This window comes from Myripristis murdjan, chromosome 7 (assembly GCF_902150065.1).
Source record: "Myripristis murdjan chromosome 7, fMyrMur1.1, whole genome shotgun sequence".
NCBI classification, from domain to species: domain Eukaryota; kingdom Metazoa; phylum Chordata; class Actinopteri; order Holocentriformes; family Holocentridae; genus Myripristis; species Myripristis murdjan.
In genome coordinates, this window is record NC_043986.1 from 24,743,447 (window position 1) to 24,757,866 (window position 14,420).

The 14,420-nt window shown below is 42.5% G+C and overlaps 1 protein-coding gene across 4 annotated transcripts in view; it reads left to right on the forward strand.

Moving 5' to 3' along the window:
* The window catches only part of plekhg5b (pleckstrin homology domain containing, family G (with RhoGef domain) member 5b), a 62,373-nt gene extending 53,927 nt beyond the window's left edge, over positions 1 to 8,446 (forward strand). For 3 of the 4 annotated variants that reach the window (XM_030055457.1, XM_030055460.1, XM_030055459.1), the window contains 12 exons: positions 488 to 658; positions 1,561 to 1,656; positions 1,907 to 2,107; positions 3,174 to 3,284; positions 3,423 to 3,572; positions 3,717 to 3,854; positions 3,983 to 4,102; positions 4,317 to 4,449; positions 4,624 to 4,739; positions 4,902 to 5,059; positions 5,355 to 6,431; positions 6,560 to 8,446. In XM_030055457.1, the coding sequence (XP_029911317.1) occupies positions 488 to 658; positions 1,561 to 1,656; positions 1,907 to 2,107; positions 3,174 to 3,284; positions 3,423 to 3,572; positions 3,717 to 3,854; positions 3,983 to 4,102; positions 4,317 to 4,449; positions 4,624 to 4,739; positions 4,902 to 5,059; positions 5,355 to 6,431; positions 6,560 to 6,569 (2,481 nt within the window). In that variant the 3' untranslated portion in view covers positions 6,570 to 8,446. Of the gene's footprint in view, positions 1 to 487; positions 659 to 1,560; positions 1,657 to 1,906; positions 2,108 to 3,173; positions 3,285 to 3,422; positions 3,573 to 3,716; positions 3,855 to 3,982; positions 4,103 to 4,316; positions 4,450 to 4,623; positions 4,740 to 4,901; positions 5,060 to 5,354; positions 6,436 to 6,559 lie in introns of those variants that run through there. The other variant, XM_030055458.1, reaches the window with a different exon arrangement.
* The last annotated feature ends 5,974 nt before the right edge of the window (positions 8,447 to 14,420 follow it).

The following is a 14,420-nucleotide window of genomic DNA, read 5'->3' on the forward strand; positions in this document are numbered from 1 at the left end:
TGAAATGTATACACATGTGATTTCACTCTAATGTTGAACCTAGATCAGTGCTTTTTGGAGAGGTTTCCTGAAATGGGTCTAAAGTGTGACCCACTCCTCCATTATATAGCTTTTGCCCCACTCCCCCATTTCTATTGTTCAGCTGGTCTCAATGCACAGAGCTCATTTTCATAACTACATAAGGCTCACCAGACTGAGTAAAAGGCTGAATAGCAGTTACCAGTGAATTTAAGAATTCAGGCGCCAGTAGAGAGAGGATTTATATGCTAATACACCGGCTCATCTTGACTTACAGTTTGAATGTAACAATAAGCGCTTGCACAAAAGACAGAAATTGACAGTTGTTCTCGGTTCTCTCCTCGCTGTCATGCTGTTGATCTAATTAGGCCCTCTCTGTTCAGGACATTTGTTCCTGCTCTCCAGTGGTACGTGCTTGTAATCATCTGTCTCGCTTTCTCCCTACCTCCCCTCATCTCCTCCGCTGCAGGAGGTGGACCGAGTGGAGCAGCTCCAGAACAAGCTACACTCCTATACGCTGTTTGGCTTACCCAAGGTACCACGGCAGCTTTCCTTCCACCAGGACTCATGGGAAGAGGAGGAGGAGGAGACCAACCTGACCCTGGAGGACAGTTGGCAGACGCTACTAGACAACCCAGAGGTAAAGCAAATAGACACAGACAGAAATACATGCTCCTATATACCTAGACGAACGAAGATATGAGCATGTAGTGTTTAAAGAAACACCCAGAATCAGTCAACACTGGGATGAATAAGAAAACAAAACTAAATCTATGCAAAAGCTACTGAAGGACCAGACCTACTCAGAATAAAAATAAATGTCACTGTTATTTTAATTTAAGTCTTTCATTCAACTCCAAATGTTACATGTAGTTACATTACACTGATAAATGCATTGAAACTCCTTTTTCAACATTGGACACACTGGTAGCAGTAAGTGGAGACACATTTTCCTTTACAGCTCAAGCTGATGCAAATAATTAAAATCTAAAATAAGTTTAAAAATTACTAGAAACTAACGGAAGCTAAAGTCAGACTGACTTCCAATTTGGAAATCAGATCAAGAACTAATACAAATGGCAAAACTCTGGCACTCTGGTGTCTGATTACCTACGGGGATACACTCCAGCACACTTATAAGCCCTTCTTACTCACTTCAAACACTGTAATTCACATTGAGCAGGGAGTTTGGAGACACAGCCATGCGTCCTGCTTCCTGTTAACACCCTTCACTCTTAGTTCCCTGAGCATGAGACTGATAACACTCTTTATGGTTGCCGTTAAAGTCAATGTCGCATCACGTTTAGGTTGCCAGGAAACAGGCTTGTCTATGTAAATGAAAACGCCCATTCCTAGCTTTCTGTTTTTTTGCTTACTGTAACCATGTTCCCACCTCAGCGCGTAGGTGGCCTAATGTAATATTGTGCAAGAACATTGCGTTGACAATCTCTAACTTTATTGTACTCAGTCTCATGATGTGCATAGTGGTTTGAGTGTGTGTGTGTATAACTGTAATGATAATAATGCAATTTGTGTGTGCAGGCATTAACGAGGCGCCAGTTCCACCAGCAAGAGGCAATATGGGAGTTGTTGCACACTGAAGCTACCTACATAAAGAAACTCAGAGTCATCACTGATGTAAGTGCAAAGAGAGCTACTGTGCACACACAAAATAACATACTGATGTAAGTCGTGAGCACATCACATTGGATGCTTCAGTTTGGTTAGTAAGTTTATCACCACTCACTGATAATTAGTTGAAAAGTTGCTATAGTGCTACTAACACTGTGCTAGTCTCACTTCACATTTTCAGTTTAGTTTATGAGAATAAAATTTTTGAGGTTCCAGTATTTAGAGGTGCTGAACTCTCTTCTGTCGCCCCTGCCAGCTGTTCCTGTGTGGGCTGCTGAACCTGCAGGAGAGCGGTCTGTTGGTTGATGTGGAGCCCACCAAGCTCTTCAGCAACATCCAGGACATCGTCCGACTCCACACGGCCCTGTGGAACCAGGTCATGCTGCCCACCCTGAACAAAGCCAGGCAGGCCAGGGCTCTACTTGACCCCGTTGACCTCCACCACGGCTTCAGAACGGTGAGTTGTAGCCACACGGTAAATGTATACTAAACCCAAAATTAAAGGGAAAATTGAATAAAGAAAATTAAAACAGAAGAAAAAAGATGAAATATAAACCAGCAACCAACCAGCCAGGCTAGGAAATACTAAATATACTGGGTGCGGATTTAGGGTAGTTGTTAGACCACATCCTCTTTAGCCCTGAAGTCAGCCTCTACTCCAGCCAAAAAAAGAATCAGTTCAGTTAATCTCAACAAATGTTTTTTGGATCTTATTAGCTAGTTAACTAATCATCCGCTAATTTGGCAAGGCAACCGATTGTTAACATATTTGCTGCTCAGCAGCGCTCAGGACCTCCAGTATGGCTGCCAAAATGTGCATAGCATCAGAGAATGTAGAGAGGCAACACTCAATAAGTGTGTTTTACAAAAGCATTAACATTACAACATTACATTACATTACAACATTTTTGGTCTATGTCACCTCAGTTTTGTCATAATGAGATTCATGAGGTGCACACTGAATATTGATTCTTGTAAATGCAGTATATTGACTACCATAACCAAGCTTATATCCAGTAAAAATTAGACTATGACAGCTACGATATGTCAGCCATTATACTGAGACATGTAAACACCTTATCTGTTTACTGTTGGCGTTAACAGCCTGTGTAACGTTTCCCTGGATATGGCTATTTGTGAACAAGATATGAAAATACATATAAGAAGCTATTGTCAAATGGCGCCTCAACCAGAATATGAGCTGGAAAACTGTGCGTGTGTGCGTGTGTGTGTGTGTGTGTGTGTGTGTGTGTGTGTGTGTGTGTGTGTGTGTGTGTGTGTGTGTGTGTGTGTAAATGCACACATTTAGGACTCAGCTAGACAGTCTGTCTCCTCATTTGTAATATCTGTATAAAAATAGGTAAGCAGGAATGTTGCTTATTAACTAATCCCATAACATTTCTGGTTGCCTCTCATACAGTGTTAGCTACAGACTGTCAGGAGGCTGAAGTAAATAATTTATTCCTTGTGGCAATGCCAGTAATACCTCTGACACATGTCTGTGTTTATGTCTGCGTGTTCAGTTTGGCTCCAGGTTCCAACCATATATCCGCTACTGCATGGAGGAGGAGGGCTGTATGGAGTACATGCGCACACTTCTCAGGGACAACGAGCTCTTCAGGATCTACGTCACGGTCAGTACTCTCTTGTTAACGACCGACATTAAATCCCAGGGCTGACAAACTCCTGCATGGGATTCTTCAGATGGTATCTGTTTGCTGGCTCATTCAGTGTCTGTGTTTGGTTTTCTGTCATTGTTTGGCTCTCATCAGTGGGCAGAGACCAATAAGCAGTGCAACCGTCTGAAGCTGGCCGACATGTTGGCAAAGCCTCACCAGAGACTGACCAAATATCCCCTCCTACTGAAGAGTGTTCTCAAGAAGACAGACGAGCCATCAGCCCGCGACATCGTCAACAGCATGGTAAGGTGGCAGGAGCAAATATTGGCAGCGATATGAATGAAAATACATCTCAGTGTTCACTACATATTAATGGGGTTTCTTAAAAGCGTATCCAGGCCAGTGGTCTGACAACGAATATATTGATGTGTATTTTTTCTCATCAAGGTGGCCACCGTGGAGGATTTCATCAACAGCGTGGACTCCCAGATGCGGCAGCGGCAGGAGCAGCAGAAGCTGGCCACCATCTCTGCCCGTATAGACTCCTATGAAGCTGTAGAGGGCAGCAGTGAGGAGGTGGAGAAGGTGAGCACCACTTGATATTTTATGATCCTCCTCAGACATCTCAGTTCTTCACCTGGCTCTGTAGCTCTTGAAATAGGAAATGAGAAGTCATTTGAGATTCGTCCTAAAGCTTTTGCTTTCCCTTTCAGATCCTTAGGGAATACAACCGGTTTGACTTGATGGCTCCCATGAGAGGTATAAGACCAGAGGAGACGCGACAGCTCCATCTTGAGGGAGCGCTGAGAATGAAAGAGGGCAAAGACAGCAGGGTAAGAGTGACTGCTATAAGACTCCTTATGACTGCTTGTAAACACCATGGCGCCATGATGAGGTCTTATCTTTATAGTCTACTTAAAACGAAATGGCTGTGGTTTGCCATGTTTGCTTTATAGTCGCTCTGCACTCCACATAAAAAGCTGTATAGTTGTATAAAGCACTAAGTGTGGTTCTGTCAGCACTGACATGAGTGTATTTTCCCATCAGATGGACGTCTACTGCTTCCTCTTCACGGACCTGCTGCTCATTACCAAACCCGTAAAAAGAGTGGAGAAAGTCAAAGTCATCCGCCAGCCACTCCTCATTCACAATGTCGTCTGTAAGGAGCTCAAAGACCCTGGTGAGTGGTGTGATGATAAGCCAAAGTAGTGAGTTTAGGTAACTAACTGTAGCTGCTGAACATTTCTGTGCGAGCTGAAATTAAAATGACTAACAGAAAATATCACTCTGCACATGCTGTGTCTGTTTATCTAAGAAATGTTGACTTACTAACTTTTGCTTTTTGTCTCTGAAGGTTCATTTATCCTCATCTACCTCAATGAATTCAAGAGTGCAGTGGCAGCGTACACTTTCCAAGCCAACAGCGCCACCCAGGGGCGAAGCTGGATAGATGCCATCTGCAATGTCCAGGTTGGTGATCCTGAGGTCATTTTCATTAGACCTCTGAGATTTGCACATGGAAACTGGTGACGTGCCTCAGAGGACAGAATTAAATTTGAACTTTAAATCACAAAAAATGTAAGCCCTTGGCTGTTTTGTGCATACTGAGCCTTTTTTTGTGTCGTAATGCAGAACCAGCTCCAGAGGCTTCGTACTGAGGAAGTCCTCCGGCAGCAGAGTAGTCTGAAGCAGCGTTTAGAGGGCGAGGAAGAGGAGGAGGAAGAAGACGAGAGCAGCAACTCCACTACGAGTTCACCTTGCCTGAAACACAAAGACCCGCAGAACACAAGGTACCTGGTTGTATCCTGGCACTGTGACCAGCTCAAAACAAAGCTCAAAACAACTCAACAGTTTAAAATACATATTCTAAGACATAAAATATACATTAATCTTAGGTTTACACAGAAAATAGTAAATATCTAACATTTAGAGCTCCATTCATGCACTTGGCAAGCTCAAAACATTATCAATTAAAGGTACATGAACAGATTTCCAGTTGAGCAGATAGATCTGTATGCAGTTCAGCGATGCGCCTTGATATGTATGTAGAACTGACCGTGACACTTTCTAATCCTCTCTTTCCAGGCAATCAGATGGTTCTACCGAGACCCTGTCTGTGATGGAGATTGACGAACCCGGAGAACACCAACAAACACCCACCCCCAACACAGACCCAGGGGGACTCGGTGAGAAAGATTGCAACTCAGGCTTGCCCATCTTATCTGAAAGGCCTGAGGTCCAGCAGTCCCAGTCCACAAGCCCCCAGAGACCACACTCTGGTATTTACTCAGAACAGGATCAGGAGGTGGGACCTGCCAGTGAGGAGCTGGACCCGCAGTGTCGCTCTCTCTCCATGGACAGTGCCTACGGTACCCTCTCACCTGAGTCGCTCCTGAGAGAGCTGCAGTCACGGCCTGGCCAAAGCGAAGGAGAGGAGACCGAGGAGGAAGAGGGGGAGAAGGAGGAAGGCCAGGAGGAGGTAGAGCGGGAAGAAGCAGAGGTAGAGGAGGTGGAGGAAGAGCAGGAGGAAGAAGAAGAGGATGAGGATTCAGCATCGCTGGGATCCCAGCTGTCCGTAGTCCAGTCTTCGAAACCCCGGCGGCGGCCTCACGTTCAGCCACGGCTCCACTGCCTCCAAAGGCCGTCCACTCTGACCCTGTCCCGCTCTGAGGACAATCTCCTGCAGCGCTTCCATGAGAAAACCCCCGCATCCCGCACACATACACTCAGCTCTGATACCCGGGACCAAACAAAATGTCGGGAAATGGACATTGCCAAGACGATGGCACACAGTAGGAGCCTGTCAGAGCTTAGCCAAAACTGCATAGAGCTGTTCTCGAATGACCTTGACCAGTCAGAAGACTACTTGAGCATGAGCATGCCTTCAGACAAACTCAGTGCTACCCTGAGGAAAGCCGAGGCCAGGCGTGTCCACAGCGCCCTCACTGGGCCATATAATGAATCTCAAGGCAACAGCTCAGACGGGGAGACAGCACCATCTGCCTCCCTGGATGGGAAGTGTGAGTTAACAGCCAGTGGTGGCCCAGGGGAAAGGTCACAAAAAAACAAGAAGTCTCCAGCCCAGCAGCACAAGAAGCTGACACTAGCCCAGCTCTACAGGATACGCACCACTCTGGTCCTCAACTCCACGCTCACCGCTTCGTAAGTAACACCGCAGTATCTTTGTTTACATCAACGCCAATGTAATTTAATGATCTCCAAATTTTGTTAATTGTTTTAACTTTAGATAACATATCAATTAAGTTGGTTTATCTTTTCTTTATTTCTAGGGAGGTATAACCACTCTGGCAGGCTTCTGACCCAGTGGCATGTGGCCACAATAAGGAACAACACTTAGTTTTGAGTCTGCGTGAATGGACTGAACTTCTTGAGACACAAATGCACTCTCTCTCACTGCCCTCTCCCTTCCCATAGTTTTTTGGACACTGTCCGTACCATTTTTGCATTTGAACAAAAAAAAAAAAAAACTATCCTTTTTGCTGTTGCATTGGTTTCCGGTTATTTTTTTTGCATGGAGGGGGAGTGGCGGGGAGACATTAACTGCTTGCACTTTGTAACGGAAGTAGCATTAAGGGGCTGGGACCTAAAGGTGGACTGTGGAGTGTGCAAGGCTTGGAGGTGCTACCCCTGCAGAGAGAGGACACAAACAGAGGAGATGGGGCCTTCAGGCAAAAGTCGTACAATCTCTGCTGCCTCCGAATTGGAGAAGAGGTGGACATCGAGGGACACAGATGGGGAAGCCAAGCACCTTCTCCGTCTCCTCTATCGGAGTAGAATAGAGGGGCACCAAGTCTTGAAAATACCCTCTGGATGTGGATGAAAGCAGCACCTAGGACTTCCTAGCATTTGTACTACTCCTAGTTTGCTTCAAGAAAAGAAAACAAATGAATATTGCACAGTTATCTTTGTTAAATAGAAGAATCACTACGGAGTGAATTTACATTTACCGTTACACAATTTATTGTATTGCATTTATTGTTTGCCGTTTGTGTCCTCATGTATGTGAGTGTGTGTGGGTGGGTGTGTGTGTTTGTGCACGCGTGACAGCAAATGTCTGAATGTGTGACTGAACGTGCGTTTTTGAGCGAATGAATCGTGGTCCTTGATTCCTGACTGAACCAAACTGATTTCCATCTCCTGTGAATATGCTATCATGCCCAAAGATGGGAGACCTGAGTAGCCAGTAGAATTCCAGCAAAAAGTGCACCCAAAGACAAGTGATCCAGCAAACGACAGAATAGAAAGATGCTTTCAGTTGCTGTGATTGTCCCAGCTTACAGAGCATAAAATATTGCATTTCAATCAGTATATTGATCACTATTAGTGATGGACTTACTTCCTAACTGTTAATCGTATGGTTGAACTAATGCCATTTGGTATGATGAACTAACGAGAAGATGAGTTGGTTTCCTGTCAAGCAAAGGAGAGGAAAGGACTCTGAGTATTGACTGAGTATGGGTGAAGAAAGTGTGGTGAGAAATTTTCTGCACTAAAGTATACTGTTGCTTGAGTGTGCAGTCACCCCAGAGGCCTAAATGTATTAAAACCATCACATACACAAAATGCACAAGAAAGAACCTGGTCATTGGAGCAAAAAAAAAGAAGACTTCACTCAAGTATTCCATGTGTTGGAGCACCTTTTTTTCCAGAGACATTTGACGTCTTGTGTTTCTTTAAAATGGTAACCGTAATAAGAGATTGAACATTAGTTTGGGTTGGATAATCCATGTACTGAGTGAATATGCAGAGGTGACTTTAGTTGAATGGCTTTCTCCATATCAGCCTAATAGGAGTTAAAATAAAATTTAAAAAAAAAAAAAAAAACATCTTGTTAATATTCACACTGATGTTTAGCTTTCAGCTCAATGATTTAGCTTCAAGTCCTATAACGTTATTCCAAATGTCGCCCAAACCAAATAGGTTAACTTTGTTTACTTTTAGTTTTGTTTATGTGTAATATTTATTACGCCTGCTATGTTTTATATATAAGATATTGTTTATATTGTTTGCTCATGATTTGTAAATTTTTTGTTGATGTAGTCTTAATAATTTGTTTTTCTTGTCAGGCATAAATGTGCTACAAACCAAAATCGTTTGTTCTCCCTTTCAGGAATGTCTCTAAAGTGTCTTACAAAAATAAAAACCCTAAAATATTTTATAATCCTTCTTTTAATGTTTTAATCCAATGTAATGGAGTGATTTGAGGAGAGAGCCTGAATCAGAATGACACCGCATTAAAAACAACCTTGACTGGTCATACTATTTTCATCTGTCTCGTGTTTTTAATACAGGCAGCCAGCAGGTGGCGAAAGAGCATGTAGGGAGGTGCAGAATTTCACAGGCGAGGTTGCAGTCCTGTGAGGAATTCATTTCTTGCTTACTTTTTATCACATCATTGTGTCAAGGTGTACCTGTCACTTTGGGTCAAATCGGCGAAGCAGTGTGTTTACAACGAGGCAAGGTTTCCACCAAGGCTCACAGTTGAAACAGCAGATTAAAATCGAATCCAACTTGCTTCTAAGTTTGGTATCTTTAGCATTTACACAAACAAACATCTATACATACACAACCTTTATGCATAATGATCATATGTCAATCTACAATCATTCATCAGCTGATTTTGCCCTATTATGTATCTCCTGAAATGCATTTGAACATCTCTAGAGAAGAGTTTTTCACAGGATTTGTAGTTGACATTTAAAGGAGTTCAACAACATTCATCTGTAGGGGTTAGTTGAAGGGACAGTTCCCGGGAACTCACTCAGATCACATATTGTGTACAGCTGTCTGTCTGTCTGTCTGTCTGCCTGCTGTCTAGTCTGACTGTCCTCCTCTCTTTCCCAGAAAGTGCACTTCATGTCAGATCTGTGTTTTTTGTCGGAGTATTCACCTCAACAGTGAGGTGTCCGACACACACATGTGCCCCAGGGCAGAGCACGGGCTGATGGTCCAAGGTAATGCCATGGCCAAGGTGTATTTACAGGTGATTATATCAGCTAATCGGTGGATTACAGCATGTTGAGTCCACACAAGCCCCTAATCTGCAGGGAAAAGACAGCGCAGTCCTCTGGGATTTTCCCTTTAATCTGGCCCAGAATGCAGTAGCCCCTCCCGTTCTCACATCTGGCCCTTTGGGATTTACTGTTGTAATCCTTGATTTTTAAAACAATTTTATTATGCTTTATAGCTGATATGCTGGACTTTAATTATTAAAATGCAGCTTTCTATTTTAGCAATGAAGTAATTACACATCCTTGCTCTATTAGCCTCTGCTAAGTAAGTAATGAGGCTGTGCTGCACCCAGCTGGAGCCCCCTGATGTCCTCGTGTTGGGTGCATTCTCACTCTTAAGTTCTTATCAGGTATTAATATGCTACAATGACGCACAACACTGATGTTATGATGCAGCAGGGCAGTTGTTAAAATTAACTGTACCACTTTTGCTGTAAGAACTTTAGCTCTAAATAAATCGTCTTTCATATTGCACGTTGCATGGATAGTGACATTAAATCCCATGATATCACAAACTTTGGGATGTATCATCTGGAGCGTCCTGGTGCCATCCTGTCTTCAAATCCAAATACGTCATCCCCTGTTTCCCTATCCAGTCTTTCCTGTCTCTTTTCACAAGTGTGTGTCTGTATATATATTTATATACACTCCTGATCAAAATTTTAAGACCAGTTGAAAAATTGCAAGAATTTACATTTTGCACTGTTGGATCTAAGAAGGTTCTAAGTAGAGCTTCAAATGCAAAAAGAAGAAATGGGAGTGAGACAAAAAAAAAATTTGAGTAAGCAATTTATTGCAAACAACCATTAAACTGAAATAGGCTGTTCATCAGCTGATCAAAAGTTTAAGACCACTGCCTTTAAAAGCCCAAATCTTGGCAAAACTGTGGATTCAGTGTCATTTTCTGTCAGGTATCCACACTCTCATGACCTCCTGATGGCAAAGGCAAAAAAGCTTCCTTGTTAATCACCTCAAAAATTTGTTTCGGCATGCTTGATGTGAGTGTTTCCAGGAGGTTAGTGGGAATGTTGCTCCAAGTGGTGAAGATGGCCTCATGGAGGGCATCCACTGTCTGGAACAGGTGTCCATTTCTGTAATTCCCTTGCCATCCAACCCCAAATGTTCTCAACTGGATTTAGATCAGGGGAACACACAGGATGGTTCAAAAGAGTGATGTTATTTCTCTGGAAGAAGTCCTTTATCAGGCGGGCATTGTGAACTGCAGCGTTGTCCTGTTGAAAAACCCAGTCATTACCACACAGACAATGGCCTTTAGTCATGAGGGATGCCCCCTTCAACATCTCCACATAGCCAGCTGCCGTTTGACGCCTCTGCACAACCTGAAGCTCCATTGTAGGAAAAAAAACCCCAGATCATGATGGCACCCTCTCCACTGTGCTGTGTAGAAAACATCTCAGGTGGAATCTCCTTGTCATGCCAGTAATGTTGGAAGCCATCAGGACCATCAAGGTTAAATTTTTTCTCATCAGAGAATACAACTTTCTTCCACCTTTCAATGTCCCATGTTTGGTGTTCTCGTGCAAACTCCAAATGGGCAATTTTGTGCTATTGAAGGAGACGAGGCCTTTGAAGACGTTTTTTGTTCTTAAAACCCTTCTCTCACAGATGCCGTTTGATGGTTATGGGACTGCAGTTGGCACCAGTGACGAGCTTAATTTGGGCCGAGGATCGTCCCATGTCTTGACCGACAGCCAACTGGATCCTCCGGTTCAGGGCCGGTGAAATTTTTTTGTGTCTACCACTTGACTTTTTTGTTCCATAACCCTCAGGATCTTTTAGGAAGTTAAAAATGACTGTCTTACTGCATCCAACCTCAGCAGCAATGGCACGCTGTGAGGGCCTTGTTGTTGGGCCTTGCTTATGCAGCTCAACAATCCGACCGCATTCATAGAGAGAAAGCTTTTTGCCTTTGCCATCAGGAGGTCATGAGAGTGTGGATACCTGACAGAAAATGACACTGAATCCACATTTTTGCCAAGATTTGGGCTTTTAAAGGCAGTGGTCTTAAACTTTTGATCAGCTGATGAACAGCCTATTTCAGTTTAATGGTTGTTTGCAATAAATTGCTTACTCAATTTTTTTTTTCTCACTCCCATTTCTTCTTTTTGCATTTTGAAGCTCTACTTAGAACCTTCTTAAGATCCAACAGTGCAAAATTTAAATTCTTGCAATTTCTCAACTGGTCTTAAGATTTTGATCAGGAGTGTATTTCCTCACTTTCTCTGGCTTTTTCTTAGTAAAGTAGCCTTGTTAAAAAAAAAAAAAAAAAGTGGTTTTGTCTGTGGAGAAAACCACTTTTCGCTCAGTCAAATCTACGCATTTTTAAAATGCAATATGCTCCAATTTTGCTCCTCTTTGTCCTGTTGCAGTGATTGTATACCCTGTGTACTGTGGGGTACTGTGGTCTATATGGGTTCTGATGAAAATGCCTTCTCATCTCCTCTTTTATTATTATATGCTGTGGCTGGGGCAGTCGAGGGTTAACACCACTTGCTATGGCAGATGTCAAAAACCATGCTGTAAAAAATGTCCGATTAACACAAAGGGGCACTTTGGCAAATCCTGATTATAGGAGCACTTTCATTTATTAAACTCTGCCAATCCCCTGTACTCTTTTTGAGCAGGGATTAAAGCCAGGTAGACACCATTGTCTGTCTAAACAATCTCCCTCTAAGCTCTAGCTGTTTCCTGGTGCCCTGAGCCCAGCGCTGGCTGGCTGGTTGCCTGCCTGTAATCTCAGTAGGGGCTTATAGGTCACTACTACCACTACACATTCCCATTAATCAACATCATCCCCTTTAGAGGGACTAGGTGATTGGATTTAGGACATGTTTTACAGGGGTTGAAAAAAGAGAACAGGGAACTAAAGCGTGTTTACAAGGGCTGTGCTGTGAAAAGGCCCATGGACAAGTGGCAGCCATATGGAATGGATAACCCTGTGAACATCTGCCCTCTATCAGTGCCATGCAATGCCATTAGGCGGGCTGCTTTGACCTTGACAGGGTGCAGAGGGCCACCGCTGAACATCTGGCTCTAGTTTGCCCTTGTGGACCCCTGAGAACAGTGTTGAAGCAGACAAGTGGCTATGAAGAAATATACAGACGATGTGGGAACCACATAACTTCTAGGACACAACACTGATTGATTATTCAACAAATTAGCTTTTAGCATTTTTTTTTTTTTTTTTGCTTTGTCAGATGTGTAGGTGTCAGCAGATAACATCCTGAAGTTCTTCTTTTTCTTTTATATGATGCTGTGCTCATAAGATACACTTTTCCTGCAAAAGTCTTGCAGGAAAAGTGGCATAAAGATAATAATTACCCAAATGACAGTCACTGGTTAGTGACTGGTTATGACAGTGTTATGTCAGTCTTGTGAGCACATTTTCCAAAAAAAAAAAAAGTCTTGCGCTTCTTAAGTTTCTCCACAGCGTGACAAGTGATTCACACTGTTGACACATCTCTTGGGAATTTATCAGCTTGGTGGGTGACTTAAGAAAATTAATCATTATTAAGGCTTATTCTACACCCCCCATTCCCATGCACACACACACACACACTGTTAATGCTAGCAAGGTGATAAATATATTGCCAGCTGCTGTCTGGCATAAATTCATTCCACAAAAGACATGACATATGTTAGGGGATCAAATTGCTTTATCCCCACAAAAGTTGTGTTGTTTTCTAAATTGAGAGAACATAAGGTCCTACTTTCACGTGACAATGTAAATTCCTCACCTCAATAATTGTATCAGCTGATAAGAAGCTTACTGTAATTACAATATTGTCTTTTTTTTAGAGTAGTACAACATGAAACAGAAATCACTCGTTTCTTAATTAAATGGAAAAACTCAATTCAAAGAGGAGGTATGACTGCTCGCGGAGGATGGAGGGATTAAAATGTGAGTCCAACACATTTAATAATATTCACAACGCATTGACACAATTAATCTGACCGTGTGTGCTGCACCATATAATGCTAAACTGCCTGGCCCTCCTCTCAGGCTGCAACCCACTGGGCCCTCTCGCTTTGGGATTATGCTGACTTCATGGTAAAACACTTTGCCCGCAAGTGACCTTCTTCACCGCTAACCTCATTCATTCACAAGGAGGAAGTTCTTACCCTCCTCCTGTTTGTCTTGTTGTGAAACATCATCAGCCTGTGCAATGTGTTTATGAATTTCCCAAGCTCTGCCTCCTCACTGTGAACTCGTCACCCTAACCCTTTCCTGTAACAAGTACAAATTCTACAACACTGTACAAATATCAGTGTTAAAGAGCCACTCGAGGGATATCACAAGACTGCAACTGGAGCCAACACCAGTATCACATATTCATAATAGTCCACTTTTTTCACTTTAAGTCCACTATATTAATGATTTTTTCCCCCCCTGCCAAAACTAAATTCTCAATGAAAATCAAATCAAAACAAACATAGTAATTAAATAAGCCTGCAAAGATGGATGTGAAATGAAATATTCCCTACAGCGGAACATGAAAAAACTACTTTCTTAGGTTCACCTGCACAATCCGATACAGACTAATGCAACTGTTTTGCCATAAAGTTTACTTTTCTGCTGCCTGTAATACTCAGGTTTTCTTTTTGTCACAGTAATAGAGGTGTTCATCCAGTTCTATGTTTGGCATTGAGCTGGCATTGAGGCGTTTCCAATATTCTGTCCTCCTCATGTATATATAAAAAGGGGGGACAAAAAAAATTTAAAACACCTCTCAATATAGTGTAGTCCAGTACAAGACCTCTGCAAACTACAAGCTCAATAATAAACAATTAAATTCACACATTCTCCACAATGTCAACAAAAACTGAACATTATAAACTTTCTAAAAAAAAAAAAAAAAAAGGTAGAATTTATGACAGAGCTGTTGCTTTGAACTAAATTAATTAAATTTATAAATTTATTTTTTAATTCTCATTTATTTTATTTTATTTGAAAGAAGTTTGAAAGATGCTGCTTGTAAATGCCCCACTCAGACTGAGCGCCTGCAAAGGGTTAACAGGAGGAGGCGCAGCAGTGGTCTGCTCTGGGTGGAGTGAAGTTGAACATGTACTATACATTTTGTCCCAAAATTAGCTGAGC